The sequence below is a fragment of the Oncorhynchus kisutch genome, linkage group LG17, assembly GCF_002021735.2.
Source record: "Oncorhynchus kisutch isolate 150728-3 linkage group LG17, Okis_V2, whole genome shotgun sequence".
NCBI lineage: Eukaryota > Metazoa > Chordata > Actinopteri > Salmoniformes > Salmonidae > Oncorhynchus > Oncorhynchus kisutch.
The window spans coordinates 32,822,279-32,843,206 of record NC_034190.2 but is presented as its reverse complement, the minus strand read 5'-3'; the positions used below and the strand labels follow the sequence as shown (position 1 = coordinate 32,843,206).

The window sequence follows — 20,928 nt, the reverse complement described above, 5'->3', positions numbered from 1 at the left end:
AGCAGAAATCCCCCCTAATAAATGTTGAGCTAAAGGAGCACTTTACAGATGTAGGATCTTAATTTGAACCCGTTTTCTACAGCAGGAAAATAATCCTGCAGCAACAGGAGAAGTGAATTATGACATGGATTGTAAAATCAGTGGACATTTTATTGTAGGGGTCGGTGCATTTTCTTGGTAAGGGAAAATCAAGTTTTGACATTTCCAATTTGAAATGACAAACTTCAGAAGCCTTTTTAAGAGTTCTCCTGCAACAGGCTGATCAGATTAAGATCCTACAGCTGCGCATAATACTGTCACACAATACCCCCAACCGCCCTTTAAAATAATGTAACTCCCGGGTTCATTTTCAATAGCTTTACATGGCCAATCTCTGCAGATGGAAATAACGGTTAGAAATACCGTGCAATAACGTATGGAAATATCATACCACAGCACATGATTATATATCTGTTAATGCAATAGTAGATGGATGACAGAGGGGTCATGCAAACAGAGTGATGACAGTCAGACAGCCAATACACAGAAACCTAGTGAATGATGGATGAGGATGATATGAAAAGCTGGGAGCTGGGAACTTGAGAAGGGAGAATGTGAACCGTGGCTGATGAGCTTCCAGTTCATGGTTGGATGAATTGACAAGAATGGTCTTTTTAATAATTCATCGACTTAACCCTAGCTATGGATATTGAAATTCATCACGGTACTTCCTAGGAGATCAGTGACAAGTGCGATGACATGGATTTTGAGCACGAAATGGATCTGGTTTGAGAAACATCATCCGAGCTTGTACTGAATTGGGTAAAATACTGTAGAAAAACTCATTTGTTTTTACAGTAATGACTAAATGCACAAGCTGGTTTCTGTATTCCCCACGGTTTGAAATGATGGTCATCAGCCGTGGTTGCAAGTGCAGAAGTGCAATATGAAACCCAAATAGATTAGTTACAGTGGATCTGGCCATTCCATTGTCCACTGCACCATTGAATCACACACCCACTTGTTATAATGGGATGTTTTTGAAGAACTTCCTCCTCCATAGAGCAGCCTGGGTCTTTACTGATGAGGCTTGAAGTCCGAGGAACAATAGCCCAGGAGGGAGTCTCTGTCTGGGGGAGAGAGTGGCCATCTGTCCCCTGGTGCCTGCATAGCTATTAGCTACTGCTAGTCTGCTACTGTTGAGTGCTAGTTAGTCAGCACAGGGGGGGGGGGGGGGGGGGGTCAGGAGGGGGTGTGGCTTTTTTACTGTCCCAGGGAAACCAGGGGGGGGCTTTGTGGAGGATTACACAACTTTTTCTTCTGGCGAGGAATTTTTCAACACTTCACACTCTCCTCTACTCCCTCCTGTTTTTCTAGAGAGGTGAGGTCAGAGGCTTTGTTTGCTTTTCACTAGAAACCCTAACGGTCACACTTAAGTGATTACGGCTCTCTCTCTCTGTGTGTGTGTGTGTGTGTGTGTGTGTGTGTGTGTGTGTGTGTGTGTGTGTGTGTGTGTGTGTGTGTGTGTGTGTGTGTGTGTGTGTGTGTGTGTGTGTGTGTGTGTGTGTGTGTGTGTGTGTGTGTGTGTGTGTGTGTGTGTGTGTCAGTGAGTGATGGAATGAACCGTGTGCTACCTCTCCCCTAGCAAGCTCCTCCTGATAGTTCTAGACTTAGACAGACCAGGCCAAATGGAACGGGTGTGTTACAAGTAGTAGCATTTTGAGAAACCACCAAGTCAGCTAAATGATGTGTGCTTGACTGTCTTTTGACCCCTGTCCAAAGGACCAATCACTGCCTATGTTGCTTCAGCCTTCCACTGTGGAACTAACTCTCCTGTTCGTGTACATATTTGGACACTGTATGAGTCATTGACGTCGTACCGTTATGTTGGCCTCCGCTGCTCAGGGATACAGCATCCAACTTCTGTACGTTATGAGATACTTAGGTTTCACTTACAGTATTTTTCACAGTAGCACTCTTACTGCTTATCAGTTTGTTGACGCTGTAACACAAAGCGGTTGAAACTGGAATCGGCTGTAAATGATCATATCAGTGATTGGGCTTGAAATTCATTTTGATATTCCAGTTGAACGCGAAAGCACTTCAATGCATGCTCTGGCTGTTTGTGATTTAGCTCATGAACCCGTTCGCTGATTTCGACAACCTTCCATCATTTGTACAGGGGAATTACAAATCGTCATAACATATTATGAGACGAGATCCCTCTTCAACAGACTCTGCCTGACAGCTTGTGTTGTTGGTCTGATTTCAGGTGGCACCAGAGACATCGGTTCAGCCCTCACCAGGATGTGTATGAGGCACCGGAGCATCGAGGCCAAGCTCAGGCAGTTCTCCATGTGAGCCCCCATCTCCTCCTCTTCATTCAGCCCTTTTTCTCTCTCTCTCTCTCTCTCTCTCTCTCTTTTCCATCCTTCTGTCTGAACGGGCCCCATTTAGCTCGTATTGTGTAGAGGGTGAAATAGGCAGAGATGATGGAGATGAAATTGCGTACAATGTCTACACACCACACACCTAGAGGAATGCCCCCCCAAAAGGTAGCCTTGTAGCAATTTTTTGCTGCTACAGATCGTTATTCTCTGCTCTGTTTGACTTGAGTTGTAAATCCCCACCCAAGGGTTTTCATCGACTGCCTGATTAACCCTCTGCAAGACCAGATGGAGGAGTGGAAGAGAGTGGCCAACACGCTGGACAAGGACCACGCCAAAGGTAGGGGCTACACACACACACACACAGTGTACTACCTCCTACCACTACAACACACACTTTCTCAAACCTCTCCCCCCATTATTGCCTGCAGTGCTACAGTATAATGGTTAGCTAGATATCTCCCTTTATAATCCATGTAGGTCAGAACACACCGTTTCCCCAAGCAATAAAATCACAAAGATGCTAGTCGTTTATCACTAGCCTCTTTGTGTTTAAAGGCATTACTTTGCTTAGTTAACACTAAAATGGGGCGGCAGGGTAGCCTAGTGGTTAGAGTGTTGGACTAACCGAAAGGTTGCAAGTTCGAATCCCCGAGCTGACAAGGTACAAATCTGTCGTTCTGCCCCTGAACAGGCAGTAAACCCACTGTTCCTAGGCCGTCATTGAAAATAAGAATTTGTTCTTAACTGACTTACCTAGTAAAATAAAAAAAATGATGTGCTTCAGCTAACCACCTCGAACCCAATCCCCATCTCCGCTCAATAATCCCCAATCTAGGAGTTCAGTTCTCCCCCTTAGAGAAACAGGGTGCTCCCTCGTTGCAGGGTTTGATTCCAGCCACTGCTTATCATAACGAAGTTACAGTAGGATGAAAAGCGTGTCGCTCAGAACAAAGATCAATCAGATATTATTCCTTTTTAAGAGTCGCCCACGTTTTTGGGTGTGCTGCCGCACTTCAAAGCACTGACAATGGCAACGTGCGACACGTTGTGTCCACTGTGTTTCCCTTCCTTCCGCAGAGTACAAGAAAGCCCGTCAGGAGATCAAAAAGAAATCATCCGACACTCTCAAGCTGCAGAAGAAGGCTAAGAAAGGTAGGGTGACTCTGAGGATGCCTGGTGTCGGGTTTGGACTGCTTACGACTGGAACTAGAACTTACGACTTTGACTTTTGAAGCTAAATCTGATTTTGGGGGGTGGCGGAAGGAAACTAAAGTGTTGATACTGAATTCTACCAAGACACATCTCATACTGTCCCAGGTGACTTGCCAAAGGGTCAGAATAGTAATGGGATGAGAGGCAGCTGAGCCACATAATTTTGGGAAGTTAGGTGTCTGGATTTAGGAGGGACGATATTGTGCAAATAACAGGATAGGATAGAATAGTACCCAAATCACTAATCCTTGCTGCATCTTGGCAAATCCTTTGGATTTTATTACAGACCTTATATCTTTACGATTTTGGGCCAAAGTCTAATGTACTGGGCAAGATGATAAGGATCTGTGACAATTCTGCAACCTGTAGCCATTGAAGAACCGGTCCCCTTCTCCTGGGTCTAAACTGACTGAGATTTCTCCTCTCTGCTCCAACAACTGCCATGTTGCATCTGATCACGCCCCTGTTCTTTCCAGCTGACGTGTTCGGTAAGTCGCTGCCCCCTCTAGCTCCCTTTGTGTCACGGTTCTCTGTTGACCTCCGTTGACCTTTCCCACCTGTGTGTGGTCTCGTCCCTGTCCCCCCACCCCATGTACCCTGTCACATTGTCTACTGGTCTGTTTCATATTGTGCGGCCACATTCCTCACTCAAGGGTTAAAAATCTCCTGAATGCCCAAAATAGTTCATCTCCCTGCTTCTCTTACTCTTCCGGTCTCCCCTGAGGTCCCCTCCCCCACCCACTACCCTCACTGTGTCATGAGTTTGGTCTGCTTCCAAATATACCTCACTGACTCCCTTGGGCTTTTGGCTGTGGCTTAATTTTGTATCATCAGGGGAGATCGGGACTGCGGCAAAGTCAGTAAATAATTGTGGAGTTCATTATTTGTCTGGCTCCAATATACAGGTAAATGCCAAAATAAAGGAAACCCCAACATAAAGTGTCTTAATAGGGTGTTGGGCCACCACAAGCTGCCCGAACAGCTTCAATGTGCCTTGGCATAGATTCTACAAATGTCTGGAACTCTATTGGAGGATGCGACACCATTCTTCCACAAAAAATTCCATCATTAGTTTTTTTGTAGATGGTGGTGGAAAAACTGTCTCAGGCGCTGCTCCAGAATCTCCTGTAAGTGTTCGTTTTTGTTCACACACACACACACACACACACACACACACACACACACACACACACACACACACACACACACACACACACACACACACACACACACACACAATGCTCCTTTGAGACCCCTCCTTAAAAGTCACTGAGATCTCTTCTAGCCATGGTAGCCAAACATTTTGGCAACTGGGCATTTTTATACATTTTGTACAACTCAGCAACCACACCCGTGTGGAAGCACCTGCTTTCAATATACGTTGTATCCCTCATTTACGCAAGTGTTTGCTTTATTTTGGCAGTTACATGTAGATCTCCTCTGAAACCCAGTCACAGCCAACAATCAGGGCCTCTTCTTTGACAGCTATGACATTATATAGATTTGTGAGAAGCTTGTCAAGAAAATCGCTTGTTGTTTAGAGTTATGTTTTGACCTGACTCCTGCACTGTCTCACCCTGACCGTATTCTGCCTGTTATGAAACCAAGTACAGCTTAGTTTGTATCTTGTATTGTGATATACGTGTTTACATCATTTGTAGAGTTTAGGCGTATATCATTCTTGTTTGTAGAGGTTTGGAATGTTGTAATATTCAATGTGAGAGGACTGATTCAACATTTTGAATGATACCCATTTGCATACATTCACCAAACACAAATAACTTGCAATTACAACTAAAAACTAGACATTTGCCTTTTGAACCAGTCTGTTTGTCTGTTTTAGTAGCATAAAAGGCCTATTGTGATTATAAACAAGGCCATATTATCCTGACCGTCAAAAGAGTTTGATTTCCAGCTTCAATCTCACATGTAAGACAAAACAAACAGGACCGATAACTGACCCCTGAGGAACCTCAGATGTGGTCAGAGCTCTCTGGTTCAATAGTCTGCCTAGCCTGTTATATAGCACAGGGAAACTCCCCCCAGTGCATTTCTATGAGTGAAATAGAGAGCAGCAACATGCCCGAATGTGATCCTTCAGCACACAGTAAATACTGTGGGAAACCAAACGTTGCATTCTGTGTCCTGTGAAGGAATTCCTCTGCAGTGCTTTCCCTGGAAAATAAGAAGGGCCTCCATCTATCAAGCCTTAACCACATAACTAGTACTGGCTCTTCTAAGAAATGTAAAACTTTAATTGCATGTTTACGTCATTAAAGCCTACAGAGGAGATTATTGAACCTTTCTCTACAAGTTCAGACTAGAGTTTTATCATTTTAGCACACAATGTCTTGATACTTAATCTACTTAGATTGTGTTCTTAATGCCCTTTCAGTGTAAGAGCTGTTTGAAAAGGCCAACCTAAAATGTCAGCCTGTTTTGTGGGATGGAGTTTTGGCCTGCCTGGTGTCATCACCAGGTGGTCAATTAGTTAATAGACCAATAAGAAAGAGTTCACCTGCCAAATGCGGGTAGATTTTTTTCATTGGTGAGTAAGAATGTCTATTTCACCAGCCATGTTGGCGGGTGGTCACACAAAAAGGATTCGGGATATATATTTTTTTAAAGGCCACATGTAGAAGTTGGTCGAATTGACAAAAAATGGTGACTAAAGTGTGACTTTGCCCTCGTGTTTCTTGGCCAGTTACATTGTTTTGTTCACAGGCTAGGTTAGTTGCTGCAACTGTCTGATGCTTTGAAGGTGTCACAGTCAGATATTTTTTCATCACAGACATGCAAGTGCCAAAGTTGTCACGGTAAAGGCTTGTCCCTAGACATTTTTGTCTCACCTAATGATTGTGCTTGATTGAGCATGGATCAGTCCTAAAAACGTTTAGTAATTTCTTATAATTAAAACACTCATATGTAAATGGTTCTCCTAGATTTATTTGTGTTCTTTTACATTTCTAGTTACTGACGTAGTCCTTGTAAAAAAAAAAATGTCCGCATAGCCGTAGACCGTAGAGCCCTGAACAATAATAAAAATAACAATGAATAAGCCATATCAATCAGCCTTTTGTGGCAGGGTTGGTACTCTGTTGATTCTTGATGTTCGGTTTTAGAGCTGTCTATCTGTTTTTACTATTGTATCTATACTGAACAAAAATATAGGTGTTGGTCCCATGTTTGATGACCTGAAATTAATGATCCCATAAATGTTCCATATGCACAAAAGCTTATTTCTCTCAAATGTTACACACAAATTGGTTTATACAGATTATGAACAATTATGAGCAATTTGATTGCACAGAGATACCGTGACGACATCCTGAGGCCCTTTGTCGTGCCATTCATCCACCACCATCAGATCATGTTTCAGCATGATAATGCATGGCCCCATAACGCAAGAATCTGTACACAATTCCTGTAAACTGAAAATGTCAAGGTTCTTCCATGGCCTGCATACTCATCAGATGTCACCAATTGAGCATGTTTGGGATGCTCTGGATTGATGTTGTACAACAACGTATTGCAGTTCCCGACAATATTCAGCAACATCGAACAGTCATTGAAGAGGTGTGGGACAACCTTCCATAGGCCACAATCAACAGCCTGATCAACTCTATGCGAAGGAGATGTGTCACGCTGCATGAGGCAAATGGTGGTCACACCAGATACTGACTTTTTTTTTTTTGTGTGTGACCAACAGATGCAGATCTGTATTCCCAGTCATGTGAAATCCATAGATTAGGGCCTAATGAATTTATTTAAATTTGAATTGGTAAAATATCTGAATGGCTGGTAGATTAAAAAAAATTACCTGCCACGGTAGCTGGTGGACAAAAAAGTTGATTTCCCACTCTGGTTCCAAACCTCTGTGCCACTAACAGCTAGTTTTCAGTTTTCCCCACCCAGACCACTCCCAGACAGTCCTAGCAAAATTCTTGCTTGAGAAATTGATCTTTGCTAAGAAGCTATTTTTGTTAGTTTTTGACCATTTTAGTTGAAAACAATCACAGTAAGTTACTTAATTGTTACCCAGAAATAATTTGATATTGAGACAAAAATGGCTGCTTTGGACGTTTAAATAAAAAAGTCACACTTTTTATATTAAAACACGGCTAGATTTTTGAATGTTAGTAAAACCAAAGACACTGATTTGATATGATTAAGTGGTTGAATTTGAGAGGGTAAAATGTCCAAATCAGAACAATGCTCCATTTTGTGAAGAGCGATTACATAAATGCACTCCCATCTCCTAAGGCGATGGTACTTCAGTGTGTTCCTGAATCCTAAGTTTGTCTAATATTGTGAGGGTGTGACCCCGATGTAAACACCAATCGGTTCCACAACATGATTTGATTGGTGCTTGAGATAGCACTGTGAGGATTGTACTAATAGATATAAATTGTCTATGATCACACAGACCATTAGTGATCAAATGATTAAGCGTGAAGTAGTGCACGGGATTGATGGTTATATCTATATAACCATATATCTAATGGTGATGACGATGACGACTGGAAACCACAACAATTCAATTAAAACATACCTTTAAGAGACATTGGTGTCTTTTTGTGCTGTTTTCACCTCACACGGCCACAGTCCCTTTGTCTGGTTTGAGACCGAACATCGATTATGTTGCTGTGTACTCAGAAAGACCTTCTCCCTCCTAAACCCTAAGTTAGGATAAAACTAACAAAAGATGGTTGTTGTGTGTGTGTGTGTGTGTGACGCAGGCCGGGGGGACATCCAGCCCCAGCTGGACAATGCCATGCAGGACATCAGTGATAAGTACCTGCTTCTGGAGGAGACAGAGAAGCAGGCGGTCAGGAAGGCCCTGGTTGAGGAGCGGAGCCGCTTCTGCACCTTAGTCTCCATGCTGAGGCCCGTCGTGGTGAGTCCCCCACCAACAGTCTGTGTAGTCAAACACACATCATTTTGTTAGGGGGGGGGGGGGTTGGGCTGAAGAAAGCATGTAGAAATGAAGTCGGACCCCCAATCATGTTGTTCAATAAAGTGAGTACCAACCAGCAGCGTTTTTTGCTATGAACGTTAATATACAGTGCACTTTGCGCGTCCAAACAACCATCTCATCCTTTTAAAGTGAACTATTTGGCAATTTTATTTTGGTGAAGGTGTACGTGACTCAAATGTTGCATTTGTTAGTAAATGTTTATTCTGGAAGTAGACACAACCTGCGGTAGTCCATGCTGGTCAGTTTACTTTAGTTTTTGCTTCTGCTATGCACCTGTGAACGTGATTAATGTAATCTATTCTAAGTGTTTCTATTGCCAGTGTATCTTGCTCTCCAAAGAGATTTGGAAAATCCCAGTAGAGAGGGATGACCTGCTTCAATTCACAGTCTAAAAGTAGAAGTATTGAGTTAATGGAGAACAAGATCTCATTTGAAATGGATACCACATTCATAAGCTAGCACAATCCCTTACACCAGGGCTCTCCAACCCTGTTCCTGGAGAGCTACCGTCCTGTAGGTTTTCACTCCAACCCTAATCTAGCACACCTGATTCTAATAATTAGCTGGTTGATAAACTGAACCAGGTTAGTTACAACTGGGGCTGGAGCGAAAACATACAGGAACAGGGTTGGACAGCTCTCCGGGAACAGGGTTGGACATCCCTGCCTTACACCAACCCGCCATTCTTGTTCATCAGGAAGAGGAGATGTCCATGTTGGGGGAGATCACTCACCTGCAGACCCTCACTGACGACCTGAAGGCTCTGACCATGGACCCCCACAAGCTGCCCCCCGCCAGCGAGCAGGTCAGTGATTTGGCCCGCACTCTTAGGCCGGGGCTTAAATAGTCCTCTTTTTACATGTTACACTCATGTCCTGGATAACGGTTAGTGTCTCTGTGTTACTGATTCACACGAATGGAGGTACAATGGTAAAGAAATCCATTTCCCTCTAGAAATAGGGCTGCCAATAGCTTTTTTTTACAAGATTCTTTGTTTATAAATTCCCTTGTTCTGATGTTCTTCCTCCAAGGTCATTCTGGACCTGAAGGGATCTGAGAGCAGCTGGTCCTACCAGACCCCTCCTTCCTCCCCCAGCACCACAGCATCCAGGAAGTCCAGCATGTGCAGGTTAGTGAGCATGCCCACAAATCACCACTACTACACCACTACACCCAAACCTCTCCGCTGGTTGAGAACAGACTGGGAGTGATGAATCAGCCTAGCATTCAGTCCTCCTACTCCATCTTGTGGATTGGAGGTGGTACTGTAGCTTTGACATTTTTGCCATAATCTCAATGTTTACAAATGTGAGGCCGCAGAACGCCTCCATAATGAATGAGTTAACTGTCTCAATAATTTATGTGAAGTGTGAGGCGTTAGGGCCAAAGAAGCCATCATATTTGTGTTCTAGGCGAGCTTATTAGCAACCTCTGCTTGTGGCTGGCGCTGTAACTTGTTCAAACTGTAGCTGTTTGCAATGACCTAGTAACAGTCTTTTACAAACCTTAACATGTAAATATTGTTTTGAATCAATATTTATGTATCTATTTACTTAGTTTAACCAGGCATTTCAGTTGAGAACCAGTTACCAATATCCATAGTAACCAAAAGACTGTGTTCTCTCATTGTCTCTCGCAGTAGTCTGAACAGCGTCAACAGCAGCGACTCTCGCTCCAGCGGCTCTCACTGCCACTCCCCCACCTCCCACTACCGCTACCGGAGCTCCGCCCTCCCTCAGCAAGGCCCCGCCCGCCTTTCTAGTGTCTCTTCCCACGACTCCGGCTTCATCTCCCAGGATGCCTACCAGTCCAAGTCGCCCTCGCCCATGCCCCCTGACACCCACCCACAGGTACTACGGAGAGACGAGAACAGGAACTTGTGGTGTTACGACTACTTTATCAACACCCCTCAAACCCTAAACCGCTAAGAAGCAGCAACATACTCTATGAACTAAAACATATGCACACATACAGTAACGGTGACATTGTATTCCACCCGACACTTCACTCTCCCCACCTGGGCTCTGTTGCTGGTGAGAAACAATCCTCCCAGGTTGCTAGGTAACGGGGCTCATTAGAGACAGCAGAGGTTGGCGTCACTGTGAGAAACGGTGCAGATAGATCTCGATGAGTCACCCTCACATTCAAACCCACATTACATTAGACCAGTAGGGCCACAGGGGTGAGCAGCAGCCCAACCAGCCAGGAACCCTGCTCACAGACCCAACACACACCTGGGTCTGATTGATTGCGCACCCACGCATATACACCCACACACACACACACAAAGTGTGTGTTTAGTCACTGCACGTAGATCATGTAGATTACGTATTGTATACCTGTATGACAACTACAGTGTTGCTTAGATACAAGATAAGGCTTGTGGGGTCTCAGTGGTGGCTGGAAGTATATGCCTTTGTTGTGGCTGCTCAATTACCACTGAAATGGCTGTGCTATGTGGAAGGATTTTAGTGGCTGAGCAGCTCCTCTGTTTTTTGAGGTGTGTACATAAGCCCCCCCCCCCACCCACCCACCCACCTTTAGACTCAGCACCTGCTGTATGACTCTACTATTAGTAATACGGTCCATTGCAATCTCTGCGTCTGCATACTGTCAGCTGTTTAGTGTGTGACAAGTCATGCTGATTTGCATAACTTTCATGCTTCGCCGTAGTGCTTATAGCTTTTGTAGGATATGTTTCATATGTTTTTCTTCTTATCGATGTTGCGAACCCAGAATGTTTTTCTCCTGTTCTTTTTCTCTGTACTTCTGTCTGTGCGTCTTGTCTTTCTTACGTGTCTCTTTGTGGCTGCTTTGTTTTGAACTGCTTCTTTATGTGAATCTGTGTGTGTGTGAGTGTGTGTGTGTGTGAGAATCTTTTCATGTATATTTGTGTGTGTGTGTGTGTGCGCCTTTCTGTCCTGCTGCACGGCTTTGCTGCAGACCTCTACCTCTTCATCCTCGGCCATCTCTGAGACTTGCCACCCTGTCAGTGAGGGCAGCTCCTCCTCGTCCTCCTCTTCCTCACCTGCCTCCTCTAAGGAGACCTGCTCCAGCACTAGGGTGGAACAGGTGAACACACGTTTAGACACTCATAGACACGTACAAAACACGAGCAGTGTTCTTAGGTGCACTTTTGCTGGTTGATCAAACCTCCCTCATTCCTGTCACATAGACAACAGCGTCATGTTCAGTGGGCCTCAAATACAGGAGCATTCTTATTGGACAAGTAGTAGCCTACCTTCTCCGTTTCTCTTTTGTTTCTAAATATACCTACTGAACATGACACAGGTGTCTGCTACCAGGATTTTATGTTATTAGATTCCATCTGGTGTCAGTCGTGTGCATCATTTTGACCTTCCTTTTTCATCACCAGCAGCTGCCATTTTGACGTATGATTTCTCATTGTTGTGTCACTTTGTCCTCCACTCACATTCAGCTGTCAAACGGGTATGATCATCATCATCAGGGGCCCTCCGCAGCCCCCTATCTGTCTGGCGGGGGCATGCAGGAGGTCTACCCCGACCTCCCTCCATCCTCCCCCTCCACCCCCCTCGCCTCGCCCTCCTACTCTCCCACCTCCCCCGAGTGGGCATGGTCGAGACCAGGTTCCGCCCACCTGGTGGACAGCCCCCCCTATTGCGCCCTGGGACCGGGCATGATCCCCTCCTCCAAGGTCCTCACCTGGAAGGTGCGTCCGTTCTGTCATCGACCGCCTCCTCCTCTTCCTCCTTCCTTATTCTCATCCTTCTCTTCCAGTCTCCTCTGTGGATGATCAGACACTGATACAATCACGTCTCACAATCACGTCTCACAGTCACTTCTCACAATCACAGGGAGATTGCAAACACTCTCCGGTTACATTATGCAAGTCTTTATATGTGAAGTCATACAGTATAAATGTCATTCATAAAGGCATGAATGCTATAAAAACCCAATCAGTTTCAGTCCTTTTTCTTCCGTTTCTTGCATAATGAACACAGAGCTATCAGAGCTACACAACAGAGCTGAGCTATTTTTGGTGGGCATTGCTCAAGAGCTTTGTCTCTCTGTGTTTTGTAGGACTGGGCCAAGCCAGGGCCCTACGACCAGCCCATGGTGAACACCTTGAGGAGGACCAAGGAGAAGAGGGAGACTCCAGATCCCAGCAGCCCCCAGGCCACCACACCAGGGGATGAGCCCCAGAGAGCCAAGGGCACCAATGCAGTTATACAGCGGGTGGGTCTAATCCTGAATGCTGATTGGTTAAAACCGCATTCCAGCCGGTATCTATTCCACAAGTTACCACCGGCTAAATCTATGAAGTTAAAATGCCTATTTACTCTGTTCCATCAGCTCAGCCAATCAATTTAAACATTTGATCTCCACTATAAAAAGCATCTAGACATTCTCACATTTCTTTTAGACTAACATTTAGTTTTCAAAGCAGAGATTTGTATAAACCTTGCTATCTGTCTCTCTGACATTTGTGTTTAACATTGTTTCAATATTCAAATTCGATCTCCAGCTGTCCCCTAGTAATAAACGTGTAGGTGTCGGGACGAGGCAGGCAGACAGGCAGGCAGGCAGCGTTTCTCAGTGGGCGAAATCATGAATCAGCTACACCCATAATTACAGAAACACGTGGATGCTAATACCTATATCCTTAATGTAGAGGTGTACAGTATATGAATGTGTTTTATGACCATGTGAATGCCATGTGTGTATTTTTATTGTACGAAAGACCTGTCAAATGTTTACTGTATACTATAAGGGAAACTAAATCAAGCACAGCTCAAGTTTTTAAAAGTATTTGACATAGTATTTAACCCAGGTCTGTTGTGCGGCTGTTTAATGCAGTTGTCTGTTTGGTGTGAAATATGTGTTTTAATATGTATTTTGCTGTATGCTTGAGATAACATGGACTTAATAAAATGTGGACTTAGGTCAACATTTATTTTTATGTTTTTACTTAAGTCCATATTAAAGGGAAACTCACCCACTTTTCTATCTCATATTCTCCATCACAATACCATTGTCTACATACTGTATGTGAAAACGGCACATTTCTACATGTTGTAGAATAAAATATATCCGATGACATCACCAAAATTTTACAACATTTTATTAACGGCGATTTTCAAACACTATGAGATTTACGGTGACGTGTGGGGAGCCAGAAAATATCCTCCCTCGTTAAAAACGTGTAATCCTACTCTGTGATGTCACAGATAAGCATATTTTTTTTAGGGCCTTTCTTCTTATCATCTTAACCACAGATCATAGCTCATAGACCATGCCGTTTTCAGATCTGTAGACACTGGTATGGTGCTGGAGATAATGAAAATGAGATTGAAAAGTGGCAGGAATTGTCCTTAAAGTCAACTTATCCCAAGTCTGAATATTGCCCGTATTGCATAGGTCTGTATAAGCTATACGTCTTAATATATGTGTGTCGGCAGGAGGAGGCGGAGGCCCATGAGGAGCTGGCCCTGGCTCTGGCCCGCGGGTTGCAGCTGGATATCCAGCGCTCCAGCAGGGACTCCCTGCAGTGCTCCAGTGGCTACAGCACCCAGAACACCACGCCCTGCTGCTCTGAGGACACCATCCCCTCACAAGGTACTGTAGTGTGTATGTGTGTCTCCCACTGCATGTTAGGGGTAATCGCCGTCAGTCCTTAATATGTACCGTAGAAGGTTAATGTATGGATATTTGATAGGGATCCACTCACTTTGAATTATAGTGAACAATAGTAGGTGTTAGTCGTGTTTTGAATAAGGATCTGAACCTCTGTCTAATGGCATTTTCTTATTAATATCCATACGGATGAAAAATGTGTATTTGAAGTGTACTGTGTGTGTAGGTGACAATGATCCTCATCCACATATTATCTCTCCCGCCAGTGTCCGACTACGACTACTTCTCCGTGGGTGGTGACCAGGAGACAGACCAGCCCGACTTCGACAAGTCCTCCACCATCCCCCGCAACAGTGACATCAGCCAGTCCTACCGCCGCATGTTCCATGCCAAGCGGCCGGCCTCCACAGCGGGCATCCCCACCACGTCCCCCTCCCCCGCTAGCATTGTCACCCCCGGGGTGGCCACCATCCGCCGCACGCCCTCCTCCAAGCCCAACCTGCGCCGGCCCTCCGGAAGCTTGGGTCTGGGCCCCATCCCTGTCAAGCCCCCCATGATCCCCGTCAAGACGCCCACTGTGCCCGAGCATCCCGGGGTGTTCTTCAGAGGAGAGAGTGAGGGAGGGGGACCACTGAGCCCCCGGAGCCCACTCTCTTCAGCGGGTGACAACGGGTTGTTGGTGTCTCCCAAGGCAACTTGGGACACTCAGGCCCCCTCCGATCCTCCCACTTCCCCACCTCAGTCTGGTAGTAGGCTGTCGGAGTGGGACCGCGAGGCCCTGCCAGAGGTTCAGGAGGAGGAGCCCGGGTGCGGCGAGGGGGAAGACGTGCTCTTGGCCATACGGCGAGGGGTCAAGCTGAAGAAGACGGCATCCAACGACCGGTCGGCGCCGCGAATAGTGTGAGATGCTTCGCTTAGTGTGCAAGGTCCACTGCCCCTCAATGTAGCAGATTGAATCACATACAGTATCTGTGTCTTCACCCATAGGTTTAAGAAAAGGGTGGGAGTCTAGACACGGGAAAGTTGGGGAGGGAAACGGAGCGACAACTGCTTTGACTATTTTCAAATGACGGAAAATATATAATCTTTTATTTGTATGTACATATTTATATTTTGATGCGTTTGTATGTTTCGTGTTCAATGCTCCTCTTCGTACTTTCACGTTTTACCCGTCCATTGTCATGAAAGGTGCCAAAAGACTTAGAGATGAATTAACTTAAATGACTTTATTTTACTGAATATGATTCATCTTCTCTGTGAATCCACAGCAACAAAACAAAAAAAAGATTGGAGGGAGAAAGATATAGAAGGTAAGACTGTGTGGAGAAGAGGGGTACATAGGGAAATAACCACAATGGAGAGCAACATTTTACTTTCCTGTAATAGCCAGTGTTTTATCTATTTTTTTAGTTTGCCATTGAAAAATAAATCAAATTGCTTGTTCTACCGCAAATAATTGCAACCCTAATAAACTAGACCGCCAAAAGATTCAGAGCGAGAATAAATCCAACCCACTGTCAATAGGAAGCTTCTTGGTCAGCAAATAAGGACGCAAAGACTTGCCACACGAACAATTCTTAACAATCGAAGGAGTGGTTGTCAACGGGTGTCACATCATTTGTCAATAGTAAAATATGTTGCAAAGGGTTTCTACCTTGAATGCAACTCTGGTGTCAGTGGAAGCACTCATTGATTGGTGGCTATAGGATAGGCTTATTTACTTTCCTGTTTTTCTCTAGAATTAGAGCCCGAGAGTTTCCATTACGCTTGAGACTGATAATTTATTTCAATGCAAGTGATGCTGTGCTAAAGGGCATACAGAGGATTCATACGCAAATATAACTGGAAAACGTAACAAGTGCTTGTCCTGCTGTGAAAATACTAGTAGACTCTGTGAAAGCTAGTGGTGATCACTGGTAACTAGAAGTCATTCGAAACGCGAAAACAAACTAATAGTGGTAGAATATGTAAAGAAAAAATATTAAAAAGTGAAAGGTAACATAGTGGAGTTTGTTAGCTTGTGTTAAGCACCGTGAACTGAAGACAGAATTCACTATTGCGACTACCTAAAGTATTTCACAAAATGACATGGCCTAATATGTGTAGATATTCTAAACATTGTCATATCTTCCACTATAATTTTTCATGAACGCCATACCTTAGTTTGTGGTGTTGTAGACCAGCTTCACTGTCAAACACACAGCCCGTTAAATGAGATCGAGTAATGCATGTTTTTTGTTATTTTTTACTCAAAAGGTGTTAAAAGCTCATTTTTATACTGAACCTATTTATCCCAATACATTTCCCCCATTTGAGAGCAGTTTGACTTTCTGCATAGTGACTGCAGCCTGATACTTTTTCCATTCAAGACAGGTAAGGCAGGGGAAACTAAAGTGTGGCCGATGCAACGACATGCATATGAAGCTGAAAATCCTGTATGGCTCACAACTCAATTATTCTATACAAATGGTCTGATATTGTCCATGTAAAAGTTAGCTGTAATATACTGTAGTATTTTTTTCGAAAGTACAGCCGTTGGTGTAAAGATACGTTGCTAAATCTAATGTATGCTAAATGGTTAGAAGTAATCAAAGTTAAACTCACACCTTGCAAATACGAGGTTTTGTCCCAATAGTCTGCAATAGTTTCCTTCATTTCCTTTTCTTCATGGTCAGATTCAAGAGGACTTAGCCTACTTATATGTGACAGGTAAAAGTAATATGATGTAAACATAATGTTAATCTAATGTGTTCATCTTGAAGTTCACGGACACGAGGGAAGGAAATTAAGGAGCATTGGGACACAGATTGTGGTCTAGATTGACACACACTAGTACTTTAGCCTTGTGAGTCAGTTGCTGATGACCTAGAGACATGTTTTGGACAGAGTTGACCTCTTTCTGTACCACTGACGTTGTCGAAGATAATTATTGTTCAGTTCCGGAATTCTGTCTCCTATTTTCTATGTAACAGTTGTTTCAGCTAAAAATAAAGATGTAGCAGAATGTGCGTCTGTTGAAAAAAGTTCTAGAAGTGTTTCTTTGATTTTCTGCTTTCTACATTTCACATCAAAAGTCTCATCTTTGTTGTAGTATGATTTCACTTGCTCAAGATACTCAACACTATAATGTCAATACTGCATATCAAGAGACACATGAATGATACTCATATTTATTTAAACAGATGTCCTTGTACAGGAAAAGAAGTACATCTACAGTACATTTGAAAAAACATACTGCAACCTCTTCCAAAACGACTCCATTATATAATTAGCTATACAGATGGATAGTAATTCACCAGGAGGTGAATCTGCATGCTGTTGTGTGGTAGTAGGTACCGTGGTGAGCTGCCATGTGCCACTATGGAGTTATCACCAGGTAGTGTCATCCGGGGGCTCTTAGACGGGGCGCTCCCTGGGGCGGGTGACGTACTGCCACCACAGAGGGGGGAGGTCACCGTCCTTGCGGGCTGGGGGCAGGGCCTCGGTCTTGGGCCCAATGGCAGGGGTCTCTTCCTGCAGCTGCTGAACCTGAAACGAGAGATGACACCAGCTTAAGACTCAGAACAGTTCAAATTTCAACAATTGATGTAGATTGATACGGCGGTCTGAAGTGAGTATAAATAATTGGGTTATTTAATTCATATGAACGTTTGATAATGTCATTTCTAATCCAACAGGAGGGAAGTAATTATAGAACTCCAAAGAAAATATGCCAGGGCCCTGATTATGACTTGAACGAACATTGCATAAATCAAATGTTCCCAGACTTCCAACTCAGACCCTTTTTGGAGGATTTAGGTTGGGGAGTGTACTTGTCGGCAAATATAAAGATATAAAATAAAACATAAAAGTACCTTTTGTAAACTAACACTTGCCCTTGGCTTTCCCCCCCTACTAGCAGTGACTTTTCTGATAGCTAGGTGGGACGACCACATATCACAATCATAGTACATTTTTCTTCTAAAATAGCTTACTATCTTAAGATGAATGCACTAACTAAGTCGCAATGGATAAGGGCTTGTGCTAAACTACTAAATGTAAAAACAGACCCACTGGTGAACATCAAACCATGCATTCTTTAACTTTGATGCTTTGTTTAGCACAGAGAATGGACAGAATTCTTCACTTCATGGAAAAGGGACTGTAGCCTAACTCACCTCTCCTGCCCAGCTCTGTTCTCGCAGCTTCTTCCACTGCTCCCTCTTGGCAAAGTAGTCAGGATACATGGCCTTCTCTGACGGATGCCAGTGATCTAGACACCATTCGGGGACCTGTACAAACAGAATACAAGAAATAAGAAAACTGCTTCTCCAATAGAATTCCCAGATCAAGCTTGGAGATGTCATGGCGACTTTGGCTAGTTAAACTCATGCACAGAAAAACGTAAATCGGTTCTAACGGTCATCTCGTGCCGAACTGCGCATGTGCAGGCCGTCAAATGCAGTCCTTCGATATGAAGTCGTTTTTTGAAAATGAAAATGTGTCAGCTATAATAACCTGTTCAGCAGCAGCTACTTAAGATATTGGCTCAAATCTAGGTTGTACCTTTAGATTGAGAAAATTAACAACTAAGAATTCAGTGTAAACTTGCAAGTTAACACGACCCCTAAGTTTATCTAAACAAGTGGCTGGATTAATAAGGTCACAAGGCATCAGTGTTCGCATCGGCCGTGTTTGAGAAGTCAATGCCCTTTGGATGAGTTATCTGTACAGCTGCCACTACATGGTTTCCTTGAGTTTTTTGTACTGTCCGTTCTCGGCCCTGTCTACTCCTGCCACCTCTTCTCTAAGCAAAGCAGGCAGGACCGTTGCTTTAGCGACTCCAGGCACAGCGTGTACACATGCTGCTTCAGAGCCTGTACTGTTCTTCTTTCGACAAAACTTTGTTCATTTGCACAATGTCTCTCGTTCACATTCGCTTGTAAATGTCCAAAGTCACCAAAAATGACATTCAGTAGCTCCTACCTACAGTACCAGTCAAAAGTTTGGACACACCTACTCATTCCAGAGTTTCTTTATTTTGACTATTTCCTACATTGTAGTGAAGACATCAAAACTATGAGATAACACAGCCAAAAAGTGTTAAAATTTGAATATAAAATATGAGATTCTTCAAAGTAGCCACCTTGACAGCTTTGCACACTATTGGCATTCTCTCAACCAGCTTCATGAGGTAGTCACTTGGAATGCATTTCAATTAACAGGTGTGCCTTGTTAAGTCGTGCAATTTTCTTTCCTTAATGCGTTTGAGCCAATCAGGTGTGTTGTGACAAGGTACACAGAAAATAGCCCTATTTGGTAAAAAACAAGTCCATATTCTGGCAAGAAGAGCTCCAATAAGCAATGAGAAATGACAGTCCATCATTACTTTAAGACACGAAGGTCTGTCAATCCAGAACATTTCAAAAACTTTGAAAGTTTCTTCAAGTGCAGTCTCAAAAACCTCTCTTCTTGGCCCAAGAGACTTGCTTGGGCAAAGAAACACGAGCAATGGACATTAGACAAGTGGAAATCTGTCCTTTGGTCTGATGAGTCCAAATTTGAGATTTTTTTTCCAACTGCTGTGTCTTTGTGAGACGCAGAGTAGGTGAACGGATGATCTCCGCATGTGTGGTTCCCACCGTGAAGCATGGAGGAGGAAGTGTGATGGTGCTTTGCTGGTGACACTGTCTGTGATATATTCATGAATGAGTAGCTGTGTCCAAACATTTGACTGGTACTGTAACTAAATGAGCTGGATTGTCTGTCTTTGTAATTTTTTTTATTTTCATTTGCGCTCGTTATCATATTCAGCTAGCAGCCTCCATGGAGATTTGCTATTACTTGTGCTAATTTTGTTTGCATTGTGGTAATGGACTCCCAATCAATGGGCTTTCATGCATATTTTTGGTGCCCCCTTGTGTACTTAACTAGTAATACCGTAAATCCCAGGATAAAAGATGGACCCTAATCCGTAACACACAATGCACATGCAGATGGACAATCTCCTAATTTAGTTACCTTGTACATTTCATATCTTTCATAGGAAGTTCCTCCGGGAGAGTCAGGAAATAGGTAAGGCTGGGGGTGTTGGTTAGACCAGAATTCCTCCTCTCCTGCCTTCAGCATCATAGTGGCTTTGACCATGTCCTTCTCATCCTTGGCCTCGTCGAAGCGTGCCCTCATCATACACGCGTAAAAGCGGTATTTATCCCTGTAATCCAAATTAGTACTGTTAGGTGGTGCCAACGTTGATGTCAACAACAATAGGCTACACTGACTGTGCGTGTATGATCGACAGCTAGCTAAACACATTAGCTATCATAGTACAGAGGCAAACACCAACTTGAATCGAGCAGATAGCTAGCTAATGTATTGTTTATCCATCAGCTAGTTACTATAGCATGTCAGAGAGCTTATCGTTACATTAGCACCGCGCAGGGGTAAACCGAGGGTGACCTAGCTAGCTAGTTGGTTCCATGCAGTCGATAAGAACATTGCACATTATTCAATACGACTCCATAACTAGAACTACTTTGCTTACCTAAAAATACACCATGATTCAAGGTGCCTCAATGATTTTTTGTACAGCCTCAAGACTTTTTGGTGGTGAGTAAGGTACGCAGTTGCCATTTTTTCTGTCCCCTGTCACCTTCGGCGGCGATGAGGATTGTGGGACATTGGATGTCTGCGATTTGGCATTACAGTTTACACCTACGTGATGCGTAATATACATTTTTACTATTTTAGCAATATTGATAATAGCAAAGAATA

At 43.8% G+C, this 20,928-nt stretch overlaps 2 protein-coding genes across 9 annotated transcripts in view; one reads left to right on the top strand and one right to left on the bottom strand.

The window, feature by feature from the left end:
- LOC109907491 (MTSS I-BAR domain containing 1) overlaps positions 1-17,202 on the top strand; it is a 45,719-nt gene extending 28,517 nt beyond the window's left edge. Inside the window, exons 4-16 of one of the 8 annotated variants that reach the window (XM_031793582.1) lie at positions 2,252-2,336; positions 2,615-2,706; positions 3,447-3,521; positions 4,058-4,069; positions 8,321-8,478; positions 9,257-9,364; positions 9,591-9,688; positions 10,199-10,409; positions 11,503-11,631; positions 11,999-12,250; positions 12,622-12,777; positions 14,001-14,157; positions 14,442-17,202. In XM_031793582.1, coding sequence (XP_031649442.1) covers positions 2,252-2,336; positions 2,615-2,706; positions 3,447-3,521; positions 4,058-4,069; positions 8,321-8,478; positions 9,257-9,364; positions 9,591-9,688; positions 10,199-10,409; positions 11,503-11,631; positions 11,999-12,250; positions 12,622-12,777; positions 14,001-14,157; positions 14,442-15,079 — 2,171 coding nt within the window. In that variant the 3' untranslated portion in view covers positions 15,080-17,202. The remainder of the gene's footprint in view (positions 1-2,251; positions 2,337-2,614; positions 2,707-3,446; positions 3,522-4,057; positions 4,070-8,320; positions 8,479-9,256; positions 9,365-9,590; positions 9,689-10,198; positions 10,410-11,502; positions 11,632-11,998; positions 12,251-12,621; positions 12,778-14,000; positions 14,158-14,441) is intronic. The other 7 variants (XM_031793583.1, XM_031793584.1, XM_031793586.1 and 4 more) reach the window with 7 other exon arrangements.
- A 127-nt stretch (positions 17,203-17,329) lies between these two features.
- Positions 17,330-20,841, bottom strand: ndufb9 (NADH:ubiquinone oxidoreductase subunit B9). The gene is made up of 4 exons (XM_020505480.2): positions 20,699-20,841; positions 20,176-20,368; positions 18,333-18,446; positions 17,330-17,703 (listed from the first exon to the last, which is right to left on the bottom strand). The coding sequence occupies exons 1-4, from the start codon at positions 20,785-20,787 to the stop codon at positions 17,572-17,574; spliced, it is 528 nt and encodes a 175-aa protein (XP_020361069.1). The 5' UTR covers positions 20,788-20,841; the 3' UTR covers positions 17,330-17,571.
- Positions 20,842-20,928: the final 87 nt, after the last annotated feature.